The sequence below is a fragment of the Vigna unguiculata genome, unplaced genomic scaffold (assembly GCF_004118075.2).
Source record: "Vigna unguiculata cultivar IT97K-499-35 unplaced genomic scaffold, ASM411807v1 contig_5, whole genome shotgun sequence".
Classification (NCBI taxonomy): Eukaryota; Viridiplantae; Streptophyta; class Magnoliopsida; order Fabales; family Fabaceae; genus Vigna; species Vigna unguiculata.
In genome coordinates, this window is record NW_021011213.1 from 1,186,161 (window position 1) to 1,204,629 (window position 18,469).

General features: G+C 31.6%; 3 protein-coding genes across 11 annotated transcripts; all 3 read right to left on the bottom strand.

Annotated features, from left to right (window-relative positions):
- Nucleotides 1–2,220: 2,220 nt before the first annotated feature.
- On the bottom strand, nt 2,221–13,069 carry LOC114172217. 9 transcript variants are annotated; one of them, XM_028056813.1, is made up of 7 exons: nt 4,706–5,283; nt 4,365–4,612; nt 4,075–4,278; nt 3,840–3,932; nt 3,014–3,130; nt 2,563–2,922; nt 2,221–2,437 (listed from the first exon to the last, which is right to left on the bottom strand). In XM_028056813.1, exons 1-7 carry the CDS (start codon nt 5,280–5,282, stop codon nt 2,390–2,392), a joined length of 1,647 nt encoding a protein of 548 aa, XP_027912614.1. In that variant the 5' UTR covers nt 5,283; the 3' UTR covers nt 2,221–2,389. The 9 variants fall into 9 exon arrangements, 1 of the variants encoding a protein (XP_027912614.1); XR_003601955.1 differs by lacking the exons at nt 2,563–2,922; nt 3,014–3,130; nt 3,840–3,932; ... (1 more) ...; nt 4,365–4,612; nt 4,706–5,283 and adding exons at nt 8,632–8,725; nt 8,892–8,929; nt 9,077–9,105; ... (1 more) ...; nt 10,092–10,159; nt 12,745–13,069 and having other exon boundaries at nt 2,223–2,437; XR_003601954.1 differs by lacking the exons at nt 2,563–2,922; nt 3,014–3,130; nt 3,840–3,932; ... (1 more) ...; nt 4,365–4,612; nt 4,706–5,283 and adding exons at nt 8,632–8,725; nt 8,892–8,929; nt 9,077–9,105; ... (1 more) ...; nt 10,092–10,159; nt 12,745–13,069 and having other exon boundaries at nt 2,223–2,437.
- On the bottom strand, nt 5,279–6,190 carry LOC114172225. Its single transcript, XM_028056822.1, has 2 exons — nt 5,975–6,190; nt 5,279–5,866 (listed from the first exon to the last, which is right to left on the bottom strand). The coding sequence occupies exons 1-2, from the start codon at nt 6,011–6,013 to the stop codon at nt 5,279–5,281; spliced, it is 627 nt and encodes a 208-aa protein (XP_027912623.1). The 5' UTR covers nt 6,014–6,190.
- On the bottom strand, nt 7,461–8,333 carry LOC114172226. Its single transcript, XM_028056823.1, has one exon. The coding sequence runs from the start codon at nt 8,331–8,333 to the stop codon at nt 7,461–7,463; it is 873 nt and encodes a 290-aa protein (XP_027912624.1).
- Nucleotides 13,070–18,469: the final 5,400 nt, after the last annotated feature.

The window sequence follows — 18,469 nt, forward strand, 5'->3', positions numbered from 1 at the left end:
TAGGCTAGAAGCCATGGCAACCTTGAAGATGAGTGTGTATGTGTGTGCCGCCACTTGCTATGCAAGATAAGGCTTAAAAGTTTCACTCCCAAGGGAGGAAACTCTCACAAATGGTTGAGACACAAGAGTGTTTTTACTTCAAAATGTTTAACCCTTTTACATGTCTAGGAGCACCCCTTATATAGAAGAGTTTAGGGGCCTCTATGAAAATAAAAGATACCTAAGGATGTCTCTACAAAAACCTAACCCTAGCTTCTAGAAACTAGGTCAAATAAGGTTACAAAATGAGAGACAAAAGAGCTAACTATGGTGTGTGCAAGGCTAATTTCGTTCTAGCACTAAAGGAGACCAAGAAGGTGTCTCATATGTCTCCAAAAGTGGCTAAAGTGTGCTAAAAACAAAGGAGACCAAAAATACATAGGAACACTTGCTTTATGCCTTTTACTTTATTCTTTTTTCCTTTTCTCTTTCTTCCACCTATGCTCCATCTCATCTCCACTTCTCCACTAAGGTTGCGCCACATCACCCACCATAATTAATCTTACTTACACCTACAAAACACATAAATAAGGATTAGCATGTTGGTTTAAGTCAAGTCAACTCTAGTCAACAAGTCAAACCTTGTCAAAGGTTAACAAGTCTACTAAGGTTCATTTCAACTAAGTCAACTTAGGGAACTTCAAACATAATAAAAACAATGAACATGGATGAAGGATTAGTGAACTTCCTTTCTAAACATGCTTAGTCTTCTTAAGCATGTGCCTCCATCCTTGGTTGAGGTCAATCCTTTATCAGTTTGCTAGTTAATCCTTTTTCATGTTTTTGTATTTGCTAAAGGACCCCTATGAACTCCTATTTAAAGGGTGCTCCTTGTGTTGTAAAAGGGTTGATCATTTTGTTATAAACTTTGTACATTCAGCCACCAATTTTCGTGAGCTCTCCTTCCTAGAAGTGAACTCACCTTTGCCTTATCTTGCTTGCAAGTGGCGGCACCATCACTCATCTATAGGGTTTGGTTGGCTTAGATCCCTTCTGTGAGTGGCGTGCTTCTTCCATTCTTCATCTTCTATGCTTTCCATTTTTATTGTTTCTTCTTTCATTTTGCTCTTTAAGTGTTGTTATTGCCATGTGTGTTTAAGCTTGAATCCAACTCTCTTCTTCCTTTCATGAGCTTGAGAAATGAACCTTCATATCTAAATAGCATGTTATCTTAATGTCCAGTGGGAATTTTCAAAAGGCTTTCTTAAACAACTTCACCATATTCATAACTCTAAAAGGAAACAAGATAATCCTTCATCATTTGGTATCACTGAACATATTCATTTCATAGCACTGAACATATTGATTATTTTTTTCTCTCTTTTCCTTCTCTTACACTGAATCTTGCACTCATCATGGCATCGTATGTATATGTTCTAATTATCATTTCTTTTATGAAACTGTCTCTTGTAATGTGGTTTTTTTATGTCAAAAGAAATGGTTGGTTCTGTAATATACAGAATTTGGGATGGGTTTTATTGTCGTTAATATTAGATGAGCGTTGCATATGTGTGTTGGCATAAAAAGTGTCAAAGAAACATAAACCTTATATGTATATGTGAATCTCTGCGTTTGAAAGCTTCTTTTGGTACGTTTAGTTTATTAATTAAAATCTCACTACACCATTTTTCACTTTAAGCAATTGGTAAAAAGTGTTGGCTAAAGTTAAAAAAGTGTGGCCTAAACTTTAGGCAACACTTAGGCAACAACTTTGTAGGTGTGGAGGATATGGCTGTGGGCTTAGGTTATAGGCAACAATTTTTGTACTAAAGGTCACACAATTTACAAAACTGTTGCCTTATAGTGTAAGAATAGGCCACACATTTTAAATGTTGCCTATTCTTTTTAGACAACACATTTTGAATGTTGTTTGTTGTTTATAGGCAACACATTTTAAATGTTGCTTATTGTTTTTAGACAACACATTTAAAATGTTGCTTCATGTTTAGACAACATGTTTTTAAATGTTGTCATATGTAAATGTCATACCTCTTATCTATCCTTTAGAGAACACTTTTCTAATGTGGCTTGTTGTGTATAGACAATACATTTTAAATGTTGCTTATTATTTTTAGACAACAAACTGAAATTATAATTATTCATTTAAGCAATTCTTATATTATTTTGTGTTAATGATTTATGTAACATAATAATAATTTTACAAAACATGTAATATACGTAATAACGGATAAGAGTTCATAAGCATCAAAACTAAGAGTTAAAAGTAACATATGTGTAGTCCAATGTATGCTAAAACTAAAAGTGTTGTAAGTATTAAAACTAAAAGAGTTAAAAGATAACAAAAGAATTATAACATTTGCTATGTAAAATCTAGAGGTTCTTCAATCAATCATTCTTCCATTTGCTCTGCGGTATTTTCTTGAGGTTCTTGATCAACCTAAAACAAATAAACAAAAGTTGATCAAGCTTTTTAAAATATGATCTAACATGTAAATGAAATAAGATAAACACAAAGTACTCAAATTATAACATTGAATGCAAATTGTTAGCATGCTGTTATACCTGGTCAAAACAAGGAACATGAGTGGAAGCAGATGAACGTGGAGCAATGGCACTATTTTCTTTCCCAAAAGCTAATGACATCATATGTTCTATATCATCCTCATTCAAATCAGGGTTTTGTTGCTTAAGTATGAGTGTCATCATTGTTTCCAAACCTTCAATCCTTTTTGCCATCCCATCTATTTTCATATCATATCCTTTTTTAATTGCAGCAATTTCTTGATTTCTTTTAAATAATGATGGGGTCACAGTCCTTCCATAACAACGAACCCGACCAGGCTTTTCTTTTCCAAACATTGATTCAAAAGTTTTTTCCACATTTTCAGTTGATGAGTTTTGCATAGATCCTTCAAGCTTAGACTGAAACATATATATATATGTATATACATCAAAGTTCATGATTAAAAAAATGAAGTACTCAAACATATATCATAAATTAAAATAAACTTACAATAGTATCCAATGTTTCTTTGTCCACTGCTTTTCCTTTCCTACAAGGACGACCTTGGCGAGTTTTTATAAACATTTCAACTCTACTGACTTCTTCTCCATCCTTTTTCCCAGCACTCTATATGAATTAAAAATTAAGCCTTCAACTAATGAGAATCTCATTGTAACAAGTAATATAACAAAATTCTCAAAGTCTCATTATAAATGACAATGCAAGTATAAAACTATAATCATGGTTTGTGTTGTTGTGTTGTAATTAATAAATCATCCTAAGATCAAACAGAAGAGGAGGACTGTGTTAGTCAATTGAGATGATGACAATTGATGACCTTATTTTTGAAGATTTGGAATTTGCCAAAGTTGAATGACATGTTAAGCAATTTCTGTATTTCCATCAATCAAATAAAAGGATTATAAGCAATTTGGACCACATATCAAAGCAATGACTAAGACAATTAGACTGACTAAAAAAAGGGAAACTAGACTCTATAAAGCTCCTGCAAAGGAAGGATCCAAGGAAGAGTCCAATCCATACTGAGGCTACATATGCAGCCTTACCTTGCAAAATGCTAATTCCACAACTTGAAATTGAAACCAAACTGCACCAAGGACCTCATTCACAAATAGACTAACAAGAGAAACAAAATGAACTACAGCAAACCACAATTATAAATACATCATTTTTGAAATTTTTTACGATAATCAGGGAATATTACAGTCACACCTTTGAAATTTAATAAAATACACTTGATCAATGGTGATAAGTAATATTTCATGATGGATCATATGTATAATGTGATGCTTATAAGAAATAAGAAATATTATACCAATTCAGCTCGAACTCTTGCAAAGTTTATTGGTCCCATTCGGTGCATGTACTTTTGCTTTCTCCTACTGATTGTATTTTTTTCACTAATGCTCTGTATTTTGATATCAAAATCAGTGGTAGTTATAGTGACATCAATATATTAAAATCAGTGGCAACAATATACTAAAATCATTAATATTATGCTTACAAAAGTGGCTTCCACATTACAACCAAATCAGTCAATAGTTTTATACCTGGATCGTAGTATTTTTCCAATAAACAATCAATTGCTTAAAATGGTCTTCAGGAATGTGCACTGGACGATTCTTCAGTCGCTCTTTCATAGTGGAATATCTTACAAAATGATGTCTCTTGATATAACATTTGTACCGCCTCCAAGCATCATTTATGCGACCAAATATTGCTTTCTCTCCATAGTGAGAAATATTGAATTTTTCCTGAGGCATTATTAGACAAAAGAAAAACATGAAGGGATTAGTATGTCATATGTATTAAATCATTAGACAAGAGTTTATTTAAATACCATGACATATTTCCATATGCGATCTTTGTGATCTTTGACCAAGGCTTTGAAGTTTGTATAAATCAATGGACAAAAGTTTGAATTCCTAGCTATGGTCCCAAGAAAATAGCTCAAGTCAGACACAACTTTGTCATTAGGACCAATAGGCTCTCCATCTTCATCCAAGATAACTTCAGGCCGGTCTTCAATCTTTCTCGCATGTATTTTTAAGCATTGTGTTGGTCCCCGAGTTCTTTTCTTGCTTGTGGCTATTTTAACAATAAAATTCTCTAAGTATATGTATAGTGATTAAATACATAAATAAATAATAAGTAATAAAATTTGCAAGAATGCAATATTACCTTCATCCGTGGTTAATTCGTTGTCTTCTCTTTCATTCAAACTTTCTTCTTCATTAATTATCTCATTCTCTTCTCTTTCATTGAAACTTTCTTCTTCATGTCCTTCATCTTCTGTTTCATTTTGAAATTCATCATCTTGGTGGTCATTTTCTTCTTCAACCACTTGTTCAACTTTTTCTCCCTTTTGATAAAGAAATTCACCAATCATCATTGATCCACATAATCTGGTTGGTTGTTTCTTAACATCAAATTCATTCCCAACAATGGATTGATAACCTTCTGTTAATGGCCTTTTCTTTTTCTCATTTCCCTTTGATGTATCACGTTCCACTTCTACCCTCTTAACAGATTTTTGATTTTCTTTAGTTTTGTCAACTATATTCACCCCTTCGTGAACGACATTTTGAATCCTCTTAGAAGTCACATCTCCTGATATTCCCAAGTTAGGTGGCTGTTTATTTGAATTGCCAACTTCACGTAAGCTAGCTTCAAGTAATTGTAGCCTTGATTTACTTTTTTCTCCTTGTGTTATTACCTTTTTTGCATTCTTCTGATGAAACATGTCAATTGTACTCATCCATTCCCCATGAAATTTTGAGTCCTCTTAGAACTCACATCTCCCGATTTTCCCTTTTTAGGGGGCTGCTGTTTAGCATTTGAATTCCCAACTTCTTGTAAGCTAGCTTTAATCAATTCAGGATTTGACTTACTTTTTTCACCTAGTGTGTTTACCTTGTTTTTTGCATTCTTCTTAGCTTGAATTGCAATCAAAGATCTTGAAATGGCCCTTATCTTTGCTCTTGACTCATTAATGGTTTGTACTGTTTCCTTATTGCTCAGAAATGGTCCTTTCCTTTTACCGTTCATAACTTCCACTGTCACCATATTTTGACTAGGTTTTATAGGTGGTTCCACACTAGAACTAAGAGTGTTCTTATTCTGGCTTCTAACTTCAAAATTGGACAAATTAAATTGTCCATTAGGGACAATCAAAGGTGCCTTAGTTGCCACAACAGTGCTTCCTTTTTCACGTTTGACTTGGAGCCTCCTAAGCAATTCTTTGCTTGATTTAACTTTAGGTATATCCAAATGATGATCATTCCCTTCATCCTTTGCAGCCAATTTCATTTTATTTTCGGAGGTTACTTCCTTTCCCATTATCTGAACAAACAAACCAAAACTTTGATTAAATTTTGATTCCATAAAACATGGTCATATATGTAAAATAATAAAGAAAAAACAATAAAGAAATTCCCAACTCTTGCTTACCTCCTTGAGGAATCTGTTCAAATGTATTTTCTGCATCATAATCCATGTCTAATAATAAAGAAATTAATCGAGAATATAGGTAAAAACATAAGTGAAAAAACAATAGCCACTTGCATATTAATTGACTATGATAAAAACAACAGAGTTAGAGTGAAATCATAGGTAAAAATAAGTCTACCACTTGCAACTCATAAGTGATACAGTAGCCACAATTCAATATCCAGTTTCTGAAAGCAATGGGAAAAAACAAATAATATGTGCAATGTTCATGATGTGCTGGTGTTAAAAATATATGCATAAGATGATATTTCTTATATTTCTTTCATGTATAATAAGTGTTTGACTAGTTTGCCAAACATGGCAAGTCAAACTAATCACCTGAACAACAAATTATCTTAATGCTAGTAACTAGGAAATCTAAATCAAACAAGTAACAAGTGCTCTGTAAGAATATTAAGAGCAGACCCAAAACATATTAGTAGAAACACTGAACCACAATTTTAGTCCTTTTTAGTCCATGAAGTCAAATAAAACACCACAAAAGCTAGATTTCTCATGAGCATTCATTGTAAAACAAGCTGGTGAGTACTCTACCCGACCTTTACCAATCTCTCTTGGATGAAGATCATTTCTTATTCCCATGTTTTGCAAATCATAACGTGCATTAACATGATCCTTTGTCTTCCCTTGAATATCCAAAAGAGTACCTAGAATGCTATCACATATGTTTTTCTCAATGTGCATCACATCAAAATTATGACGTAATTTATTTGTCGCCCAGTAAGGCAACTCAAAAAGATTGATCTCTTTTTCCATGGACCATTACTTAACTTTTTTCCATTCTTTCCAAATTCATTGGCAAAATCTTTTAATATCTCTAGAATTTTTGTCCCTTCTAGCATGTGTGGTGTAGACCTCAGCTCTTTTTTTCCATTAAAAGACTTCTTATTAAATCTCCAACGATGGTTCACTGGTAAAAAGACGCGATGATCCATATAACACATCTTATGGCTGTGTTTTAGGTAGGATGAATTAGTGTTGTAATTGCAATATGCACAAGCTAATCTTCCTTTTGTGCTCCAACCAGACAACATAGCATACCCAGGGTAGTCACTAATTGTCCATAGAAGAGCTGCATGCATTTGAAATGTCTCATTTTTTGAAGCATCATAGGTTTGTACTCCCAACTCCCATAACTCTTTCAGCTCATGGATCAGAGGTTGAAGGTACACATCAATATCATTTCCTATTGATTGTGGTCCAGGAATCAACAACGATAACATTGTATATTCAGGTTTCATGCACAACCAAGGCGGAAGGTTGTACACAACCATCATGACAGGCCATGTGCTATGAGATATGCTCATGGTTCTAAATGGATTAAAGCCATCACTAGCCAGACCAAGTCTTACATTACGCGAGTCAACAGAAAAATTTTCATGAAGGCCATCAAAGCTCTTCCAAGCTTCACCATCAGCAGGATGTCTCATTTTCCATCCTTTACTCGTTCTTCTTCATGCCACCTCATTAACTCAGCAGTCTTCGAACACATAAACAGTCTTTGAAGTCTAGGAATCAATGGAAAGTGCCGCAATACTTTGGCAGGAACTTTATGCTGATATTTTGGGCCCTCAACCTCAGAATTGGCTTCAGGAAATTCTTTCCATCGTGAAGATTTACAGATACTACAAACATCTAAATTCTCATTGTCTTTCCAAAATAACATGCAATCTTTTGGACATGCATGAATCTTTTTATAATCAAGACCTAAATCAGTAATCATGCTCTTCGTTTTGTTGAAAGATTCAGGAATATTCAAGTTAGGCATGGCCTCTTTTAGTAGTTGTAAGAGGTCAGTGAATGAAGAATTGCTCCAACCATGAAGACACTTTAATAAATATAGCCGAATGATAAAAGATAAAGTGGAGAAGCTTTCACATCCAAGGTAGAGTTCTTGATTTGCATCATTAATCAATTGGTAGAACTTTTTAGCTTCATCGTGAGGACCCTCTTTGCCTTCTTTTTCTTCTACCACATTTCTAAATGTATCATACAATAAGGCATTAATATCATCATGTGAATCTTCATTATCTATCATGTCTTCATCTTTACTAGTGGGCGAAGGTATTTCTTCTCCATGATGGACCCAAAGATCATACCCTTCAAGAAATCCTGTGATAATTAGATGTTCGTTGATCACATGTCGTCTAGCCCAAATACAATTTTTACATTTAGCACATGGGCATAAAATCTCACGTCCTTGAGGTCTTCCTCTTGTGTAAGCAAAATCAAGAAATGATTCAACACCCTTTATATACTCATTACTAATCCTTGGAAATTTCGTCCACTCCTTATCCATCACCTTTAATGTAATACATAAGAAATTATAGTTTCATTAAGCAATTAATAATTGAAAATAGTATTACACAAATTAAAATTATAGTTTTATTAAGTGGCAAATAATCTATAAAATAAAGTTAAACAATGGTTCACTTATGACTTAAAACAAAATTAAGCAAAAACGTTTCTAGCCCATAAACATTCATTAAAACTGCAAAAAAAAAAAAAACTAAATTTAATTGACAGTCTTTAATCAACAAAGACAAGTTAAGCTATGTTATGTATGCATTCAAATATTGGAGGAATGAGAACATCACCTGTAGCTAAAGAAGAATTATCTTGGATACAATTTAAGGAACTTTACTGTGAAAAAGAGACAAGCCAAACATAATGCAACATCTTGGATACAAGCTGCAATTAAATTCATGTTGCATATGTAAGAATCAATTGTTTAGTTATATTGAATTCTTGTTATCATCATCAAATTCTTAAGTCTCTTATCGGCATAAATTTCATCATTTATTGCACATTTTTATTTAAATAAAATAATAATAGAAACATATAGTAAAAAACTTACCACAGGATAGGACGAAGGATGGTGGGATGAAAATGGTGCTGTGTGTAAAAAATAAAAAGAGAAATCATTAAAGAAAAACAATTTACAGATATCATTTCTACATATAATAAAAAAGTAATTAATACAAAAATAAGAATACATTATTTTATTCATTTTGAGCACTTTTAGTCTTTTGAATAACATACCTCTTTAAGTAAAGTTTATCTCAATAAACCTACAATTAATATGGAAATTTTTGTTGGGATCAAGTCACGTGGCTAAACCTGACTCCAAATTCAAAGTTGCTAAGGCAGCATGGATCTTTATTACAAGTCCAATATGGAAACAAAAGAGAAGCAGGGAACGAAGTCATTATGAAGACAATGTACAAAGTACTTCTAAATTATGGTCGATGGGACCGTACCCACTTGGTTCCTTACAATCACACTATTCTAATCACTTTTCAGATAAAAGGTTAAAAGAGTTACATAATTTTACGTAAGAAATAAATAATTAAAAAAAAAAGATTTTCATAAGAATATCATGGTTTTTGTGGAGTGGAATTGATCCCTGTGTTTATCTAAACACACTGAGATAATAATAATTTTATTAATCTAAAGAGACATGATTGAAGGTAATAATTTATTAGAAATGGGTCTCCTTTTTGACCCTTGTTATTAATATGAGGAAGCCCCCACATTGCCCAAGAAAAATCAATAAAATTTGCAAAAGAGACAGAAGCAAAGACTGACATTAAATTTGAAACGGTAATAAAAGATTGTTTGGATGTTGAAGGGTTTGTAGTCTGTACCTCAAGGGACCCCCAAAATTTAAAGCATCACTGACTAAAATCCTACAGGATTAGGTGCATCCCCATTTACTGCAAAAATGTAGCAACCCAAAGCTCAAACCAAGTAATGTCTACCTCCTTCACTTGCTTTCTTTCTTTCCAGACCATCTTCGATTCAAAACACACACAGCAAAAAAAAAAACAAAATTTGTTTCTTTTTACCAAACCCAAAAGAAAAAAAAGTTAGCAAACTCAGATCATGATGAGAAACAAGAAAGAAAGAAAGAAAAATGTGGCAAAGCAACATAAGATTTGCTTTGAATTTGAAATATCCACTCCTGGCATATTAACATTGGTTACAGAGAGAGTAAGTAAACAAAAATAATGCTAAATGCTAATACCACTAAACTAACAGCCAAAATAAAACTAACCTCTTGATTTAGATAAAAGGAGATGGCCTAATATTGATGCAAGACAACCAAAATCAGAGCAATGTCACCTGTGAGAATATATCCAATGACCATTATAGAAATATTTATATAAATAATAAAGGTTGAGTCAATATATATAATAAATGATTTCATTTTAACCATGGCAAAAACCTTGAAACTGTCTGAAAAGACACCTAATTTAACACAAGTAACTAATACATCGCGTGTAAAATCCTACCAAAGAAACTAATACAAGTAACTAACATCCATGTGTGGAGAGGGTGAACCAAAGAAACTTAAATATTTTCAGCATTTTGGTAATATTTTTTGTTTTTCACTCTCTACTACTCCATGGAAACACATTCTAGCTGTCGTTGTTTAAAAGGTTGTAGTGTTGAGTAAAGCTATGATACCGAGCAAGTATAGGACCACCATGAGCAAATACGTATCTAAAATCACAGAATTTGCCTTAGATAAATTGAAAGTAATATGGGTTGTGGCACTATGGTTGGTCATAAACTTGGTGCTTTATATATGGAAGTTCAAACAATACAGACAAAAGGGTGCCTATGAAGTCATGGGTTATTGTGTCCGCTTTGCAAAGGGAGCTGCTAAGACTCTCAAGCTCAACATGGCTCTGATTGTCCTAACCATGTGCAGAAGAACACTTACGAAGCTAAGAGAATAGTTTCTAAGTCGAATAATCCCTTTTGATGACAATATAAACTTTCACAAGACGATTGCAGTAGCTGTAGTTATAGGTACTTTGAATTTTGATAGGCCACAATCTCACAGTGTTTATAAATCAGTTGATAGTATGTTTGATTAATGCAGACTTGGATGTTTCACTTTAATGATTAAAGCATGAAAAATGTGAGAGAAGAATTCAATGATGCCCTAATATAAAAGTCCAATACCACTTTGTTCAGATGGACTAGAGGTGCATGTTTTTCTAGGTTACTTTACGGACTCTGATATGATTTCAATCTGGAATTTCTGTCTTTATATCTCAGATCATTAACTTTTTTTATTTCTTGATCATAGAATAAAATGGTACTTTATAATAATAAATGATTTACCAACATATTAGGTTAATTTAATAAAAGTTATTATTAATTAATTAATTAATTACCTGAGAATGAAAGTTATTATAAAATAATTCAATATATACAAAGATTGAATTGTTTTATATATTCATTAATGTATATATAAAAAATTAATTAATGAAAGTTATTATAAAATAATTCAATATATACATTTGACGAGGATTTTGGATACGAGAAGTCACCATTGACAAGCTTGGAATCTACATATAATGGGCAAATATTCCTAAATTCCATTTTGTACAAAATACTTAATCCATTAAATCTACAACTGAACAAGAAAAGTCACAATAATATGTTTCCTTTTTGAAAATGACTTTACATTTTTTAGTTGGCTCTTTATAACTATACAGATGGGATACAAGCTATAGAAATTTTATTTTGTTGAGAAGAAGCTCTCTAGCTTCTTAACTGTCACATGTTCCATTGAAAGGCCTATGGTTTCATTGGTCTAATAGTATACAGGAGACTCAATGGTAGACTTATCTGAAGATAAGAAGTTGAAGATTTTTAAAATTGTTCTTTCTTAACTCACAACTGCTTTCCAAGAACAACCATGTGAAGACCCTACTAGAGACAAAACGAATAATACACAAGAAATGTCCTAGCACTATACATGACCAAACCCCAAGGATTCAAGTATAAAAGTGGAATGTATATTTTCATCAAGTGTCCAAATATATCCAGTTTTGAATGGTGATTACCTATATCATTGGATAACAATGACCATAGAAAATATTTCTGCAAAAAATTAATCAGATTGGGATAGCGGGTGGGAAACTTACTTATAGATAGTTTATGCATTGTTTTTGGTATTTTGGCATATTCCATGACATCCTGATTTTAACCAGGTTGCCTCTTTCACCAGTGAGAAAAAAGCAATAAAAAAGTATAATAACAAGTTAAGAATATCTTATATTACAACTGTTGAACAAGGGCTGGCTTCAGGGTTTGGAATGGGAATACTTTTGTTGATTATATTTTCCACCTATGCACTTGCCATGTGGTATGGTTCTAAACTGATCATTGAGAAAGGCTATGGTGGTGGAACTGTTTTCAACATTATCATTTCAATCAATACTGATGCAATGTAAGTGACACAATGTTTTTCTTTAAGTCTCTGGAGCTCTGTTTTTGTTCGATGATCATCAATAGTATTTTATTTAGTTAATTTACATCCCTTGAGAATCTGTTAAACTAGGGCCCTTGGTCAGGCAACCCCTTGCGTGAATTTGAAGAATTTCAAGTTAGATGGATTAGAGAACAAATTGGACTTGTAGAGAAAGGTAATAAATTTGAACCTACTGTTTCAGTTCCGAGTTCAGGCTTTCATTCAAAACAAGGGTGAATAGAAACTCTTTGTTCTTAGCTTATCAAAATGATCTACAAATATTAATACTATCTACTGTTTCCAGCATTAGATATCCAAACATCCTCGTCAAAGGACCTGACACCCTACGAAGCCCCATCACAAAGCTCTTTGACTATTTTCAAACAAATAGCAACTCATTGAAACTGAAATGAAAAATAAATCTGAAAGTGGAGCATACCAGAGAACATAGACACGCCGATGACTGCGCGACGATGAAAGTGAACCGATGACGGCGCGACGACGAAGAGAACTGACGACGGGGCGACGACGAAGGTGAACTGATACGGCTCGACAACGAGGGTGAATCGCGCGACGACCACGGGAAGTGATGACAGCGCGACGACCACCGGAAGTGATGACGGCGCGACGAGCACGGTGGTAAGTCGATGGCCGTGAGACGGTGTGCGATTGATGATGGACGGTGTGAAGGGTTTCACAATCAGTGGTGATGGAGTCCAGAAGAGGAAGCCCTTATGGAAATAGGGTTTAATTTGGACAGTGAGTGAATGGAAACTAAGAATTAGCAAAGTGGAGGGAAAAATTATAGCCTTTTTATTTTTTTTAGACACTGATTTCACTAACACATTGATACGTGGCGCTTCCGAAATTATTAAATTTATTTTTTAAAATTTATTATAGACAACAGTTTTATGGTATAGCCCACACATTTTAAAGGCAACATGGAAATAAATGTGGCATAAAGTATCCACATTTTGTAAAACGTTGCCATTGGAATACTTTAAGCGATGTGTGTAAAATTGTTGCCTATACTATGATTAGGCAACACTTTTATAGTCGTGGACAAATTTAGTGTTGCCTAAAGTCATTTTTGATGTAGTGTCTTTTATACTTTTTTCTTAATTTCTTTAATTAGAATGCGAGTGTTGATTTTAATGGCTAATATATTATGTTGTTTATATTGGATGTATCAAAATAACGCACAAGATACACAATAAACATGAATATTAGAATAAAGAATTTTGAGATAGCTATTGAATAATAAATATGTCTAGGCATTAATTGAGAAAATTTTATTTTTGTTTGGTGATATTCTTTTCTAAAAGAGATATATAATATTTTACAAAAATTATCAATTATTTATTTTGTTTATATATATATATATATATATATATATATATATATATATATATATATATATATATATTTATAAAATATATATATATAAACAAAACAAGCCTTATTTTGATTTAGAGTAATTGTTGTAGAAAAATATTAAATGTAAAAAATGAAAGTAACATATTTTAATAAAAAAATATTTATAAAATAACGCAATAAAAAAATTTATAATTTATAATTACTTTTTAAGCCTTATTTTATAACAATTTTCAAATTTTCGTTATAAATTATATAGATTAAAAATTATATTTAAATCAAGAAAAAACAAGATTGTCCTGTATTTTAAATATGATTAAAATTATGATTATATAAGTTTGATTTGTTGTAGAAAAAATATTAATATGTATAAATGAATTCAAGTGAATTAAAGGTGAAAGTTATTTGATTTAGAGTAAAGTTTGTTGAAGTTTATGAGTGATTTGATGGATGTGATAGATTATAAATTATTTGTAAATCAAGAAAAAACATGATTACCAAATTGTCCTTTATTTTAAATATGATTAAAAATTATCACTATATAAATTTTATTTGTTGTAGTAAAATATTAATATGTATAAATGAAAGTAACATATTTTATTAAAAAATATTTATAAAATAATGTAATAAAAACTTTTATAATTAATAATTTCTTTTTAAACCTTATTTTAGAACAATTTGAAAATATTCGTTATTTATTATTTTTGTAAAAATAAGTTCAAAAGCCATATTTTTACATCATTTTAATAATTAAGTTGAAAAATAAATTGCAAACATAATTGTAATTTTGATATCACCCTCAAACCATTGCATAACATAAGATGATTGAAAAATAGAGGAATTTCCCTCTTCCTTCCCCTCTCTCCCTCAACGTTGATTGGAGGGAGACAAAGAACATGAATTCAAGTGGATTAGGGTGTGAAGCTTGTCTTGTTCACTTTAAGGGTTTTATAGGTGAAAATGAGTGGATTTTGATTAAAGTTTGTTGGAGTTTGTGAGTAATTCGATGGATGTGGTAGATTAAAAATTATATTTAAATCAAGACAAAACAAGATTACCAAATTTTTCCTTCTTTTAAATATGATTAAAATTATCATTATAAATGTTTGATTTGTTGTAGAAAAAATATTAATATGTATGAATGAAAATAAAATATTTTATTAAAAAATAATTATAAAATAATGTAATAAAAAATTTAAAATTAATAATTACTTTTTAACACTTATTTTAGAACAATTTTCAAAATTCTGTTATTAATTATTTTTGTAAAAATAATTTTAAAAGCCATATTTTACATCATTTTCATAATCAAACTAAAAAATAAATTGCGTACATAATTGTAATCTTGATATCACCCTCAAACCAAGACATAACATATATGGTTTAAAAATAGAAGAATTTCCCTCTTCGTTCTTCTCTTTATCCCTCAAGGTTGATTGGAGGGAGAGGGAGAGGATGACATGAAGTGGATTACAGTGTGTAGTTTGTGTTGTTCACTTTTAGTGGATTAAAGGTGAGAGTGGATGGATTTAGAGTAAAGTTTGTTAAAGTTTATGGGTGCTTTGTAGGATGTGATAGATTAAAATTATATTTAAATCAAGTAAAAAACAAGATTACCAAATTGTCCTTTATTTTAAAAATAATTAAAAATTATCATTATATAAGTTTGTTTTGTTATAGAAAAAATATTAAAATGTATTAATGAAAGTAACATATTTGAATAAAAAAATATTTATAAAATAATGTAGTAAAAAAATAAATTACTTTTTAAACTTTTTTAGAACAAGTTTCAAATTTTCGTTATTAATTATTTTTGTAAAAATAATTTCAAAAGCCATACTTTTACATCATTTTCATGATTAAGTTAAAAATAAATTACGGACATAATTGTAATCTTGATATCACCCTCAAACTATTGCATAACATAGATGATTGAAAAATAGAGAAATTTCCCCTTGCTTTCCCTCTCTTTCCCTCAACTTTGATTGGACGGAGAGGGAGAGTATGAATTCAAGTGGATTAGAGTGTCAACCTTGTCTTGTTCACCTTAAAGGGATTAAAGGTGAAAGATGGTGGATTTAGAGTAAATTTTATTGAAGTTTGTGAGTGATTCAATGGATGTGATAAATTAAAAATTATATTTAAATCAAGAAAAAACAAGATTACCAAATTTTCCCTTATTTTAAATATGATTAAAATTATCATTATAAATGTTTGATTTGTTGTAGAAAAAAATATTAATTTGTATGAATGAAAATAAAATATTTTATTAAAAACATATTTCCAAAAAAATGTAATAAAAAAATTTGTAATTAATAATTACTTTTTAAACCTTATTTTATAGGAATTTTAAAATTTTCGTTATTAATTATTTTTGCAAAATAATTTTAAAAGCCATATTTTTACATCGTTTTTATAATTAAGCTGGAAAATAAATTGCAGACATAATTGTAATCTTAATATCACACTCAAATCATTACAAAAACAGAGATGATTGAAAAATAGAGATATTTCCATCTTCCTTCCCCTCTCTCCGTCAAGGTTGATTGGGGAGGGAGGGAGATGGTGAATTCAAGTGGATTAAAGTGTGAAGTTTGGGTTGTTCACTTTAAGTGAATTAAAGGTGAAAGAGGGTGGATTTTTAGAGTAGAGTTTGTTAAAGTTTGTGAGTGATTTGATAGATGTGATAGATTAAAAATTATATTTAAATCTAGGAAAAAGAAGATTACCAAATTGTCCTCTATTTTGAAAATAATTAAAAATTATTATTATACAAGTTTGATTTGTTGTAGAAAAAATATCAAAATGTATAAATCAGAATAACATATTTTATTAAAAAAATAATTATAAAATAATGTAATAAAAAATTTATAATTAATAATTACTTTTTAAAACTTATTTTAGAACAATTTTCAAAATTCTGTTATTAATTATTTTTTTAAAAATAATTTTAAAAGCCATATTTTTACACCATTTTCATAATCAAGCTGAAATATAAATTCCGAACATAATTGTAATCTTGATATCACCGTTAAACCAAGACATAACATATATGATTTAAAAATAGAAGAATTTCCCTCCTCGTTCTTCTCTTTATCCTCAAAGTTCATCGGAGGGAGAGGGAGAGGATGACATGAAGTGGATTACAGTGTGTAGTTTGTGTTGTTCACTTTTAGTGGATTAAAGGTGAAAGTGGATGGATTTAGAGTAAAGTTTGTTAAAGTTTATGAGTGATTTGTAAGATGTGATAGATTAAAAATTGTATTTAAATCAAGTAAAAAACAAGATTACCAAATTGTCCTTTATTTTAAAAATAATTAAAAATTATCATTATATAAGTTTGTTTTGTTGTAGAAAAAATATTAAAATGTATAAATGAAAGTAACATATTTTAATAAAAAAAGATTTATAAAATAATGTAGTAAAAAAATTTATAATTAATTATTTTTTTTAAACTTTTTTAGAACAAGTTTCAAATTTTCGTTATTAATTATTTTTGTAAAAATAATTTCAAAAGCCATATTTTTAAATCATTTTCATGATTAAGTTGAAAAATAAATTACGGACATAATTGTAATCTTGATATCACCCTCAAATTATTGCATAACATAGATGATTGAAAAATAGAGGAATTTCCCTCTTGCTTTCCCTCTCTCTCCCTCAACGTTGATTGGACGGAGAGGGAGAGGATGAATTCAAGTGGATTAGAGTGTCAACCTTGTCTTGTTCACCTTAAGGGGATTAAAGGTGAAACAGGGTGGATTTAGATGGAGTTGTCAAAGTGGGTTGGAACCCGCGAGCCAACCCCGTTCACCACGGCTTTGGGTCGAGTTGGGTTGAAATGTTTTTACAAATTTCAATACGGGTTGATTTTTGACCTTGTCTTGTTCACCTTAAGGGGATTAAAGGTGAAAGAGGGTGGATTTAGATGGAATTGTCAAAGTGGGTTGGAACCCGCGAGCCAACCCCGTTCACGACGGCTTTGGGTCGGGTTGGGTTGAAATGTTTTTACAAATTTCAATACGGTTTGATTTTTGACTCGGCTCATTTAGGACTCGGCTAATTTAGAACCCGGCTCACTCGAGTTGAACCCGTAGTGAGCCGGGTTGGTGAGCCAACCCGTACATAAAAGGGTCACCCAAGTGTTTTTTATTTTTTTATTAAGTTGGGCTTTACATTTGGGTCATGTTAAGTTGTTTTTTTATCCAACACATAAATAATTTTTATTTTTTTTTATTTTGGTTTTATACTCACATGGTACACGGCCAAAGACCACAAATGAAATTTGCAAAATAGCATATATGTCACTTCTTGCCTCTAGACTGGGAGGCTGATGTCCCAACCGTACCCGAGTACACGGCCCCCAGAAGACACGATGGCCGCCTACCACGCAAAGACGTCTTCATATAGAACTACACGGCCCTTAGAAAGCACGATGGCTACCTACCACGCAAGGACACCTCCACATGGAGAACATGACCCTCACCAAACCTCACACACCCTTTCACGAAGACGCTCCTTCTGAACAACACGGCTTACAACCAAAACCCCGTGGCCGCTTACCCTGCGAAAGGAACCCCTCCAAAGGAAAACCACCCTCGATGCATCTCATGGCCGAATACCGGGCACCGCCAACATTCGAAGGACCCCCTAGTAAATTCCCTCCCTAACACTGGATCCTAAAATAACCAAAAGAGAGATATTGGGACCAAAGACCAATCACAGGTAGGACCCACAGGTAAAAAGGTATAAATAGCACACTATTGTATGCATTGATTACGCATTAAATT

Excerpts from the sequence above, each read along its gene's own strand:
- LOC114172226 (XM_028056823.1), bottom strand. The coding sequence starts at position 8,333 with ATGGATAAGGAGTGGACGAAATTTCCAAGGATTAGTAATGAGTATATA.
- LOC114172217 (XM_028056813.1), bottom strand. The coding sequence starts at position 5,282 with ATGAGTACAATTGACATGTTTCATCAGAAGAATGCAAAAAAGGTAATA. Across the intron at positions 3,131-3,839 it reads CAAGAGTTCGAGCTGAATTG|AGTGCTGGGAAAAAGGATGG; the intron begins GTATAATATTTC and ends TAATTCATATAG. Across the intron at positions 2,923-3,013 it reads AAGAAACATTGGATACTATT|TCTAAGCTTGAAGGATCTAT; the intron begins GTAAGTTTATTT and ends TATATGTTTCAG.
- LOC114172225 (XM_028056822.1), bottom strand. The coding sequence starts at position 6,013 with ATGATGCAGAAAATACATTTGAACAGATTCCTCAAGGAG. Across the intron at positions 5,867-5,974 it reads TGAACAGATTCCTCAAGGAG|ATAATGGGAAAGGAAGTAAC; the intron begins GTAAGCAAGAGT and ends TTGTTTGTTCAG.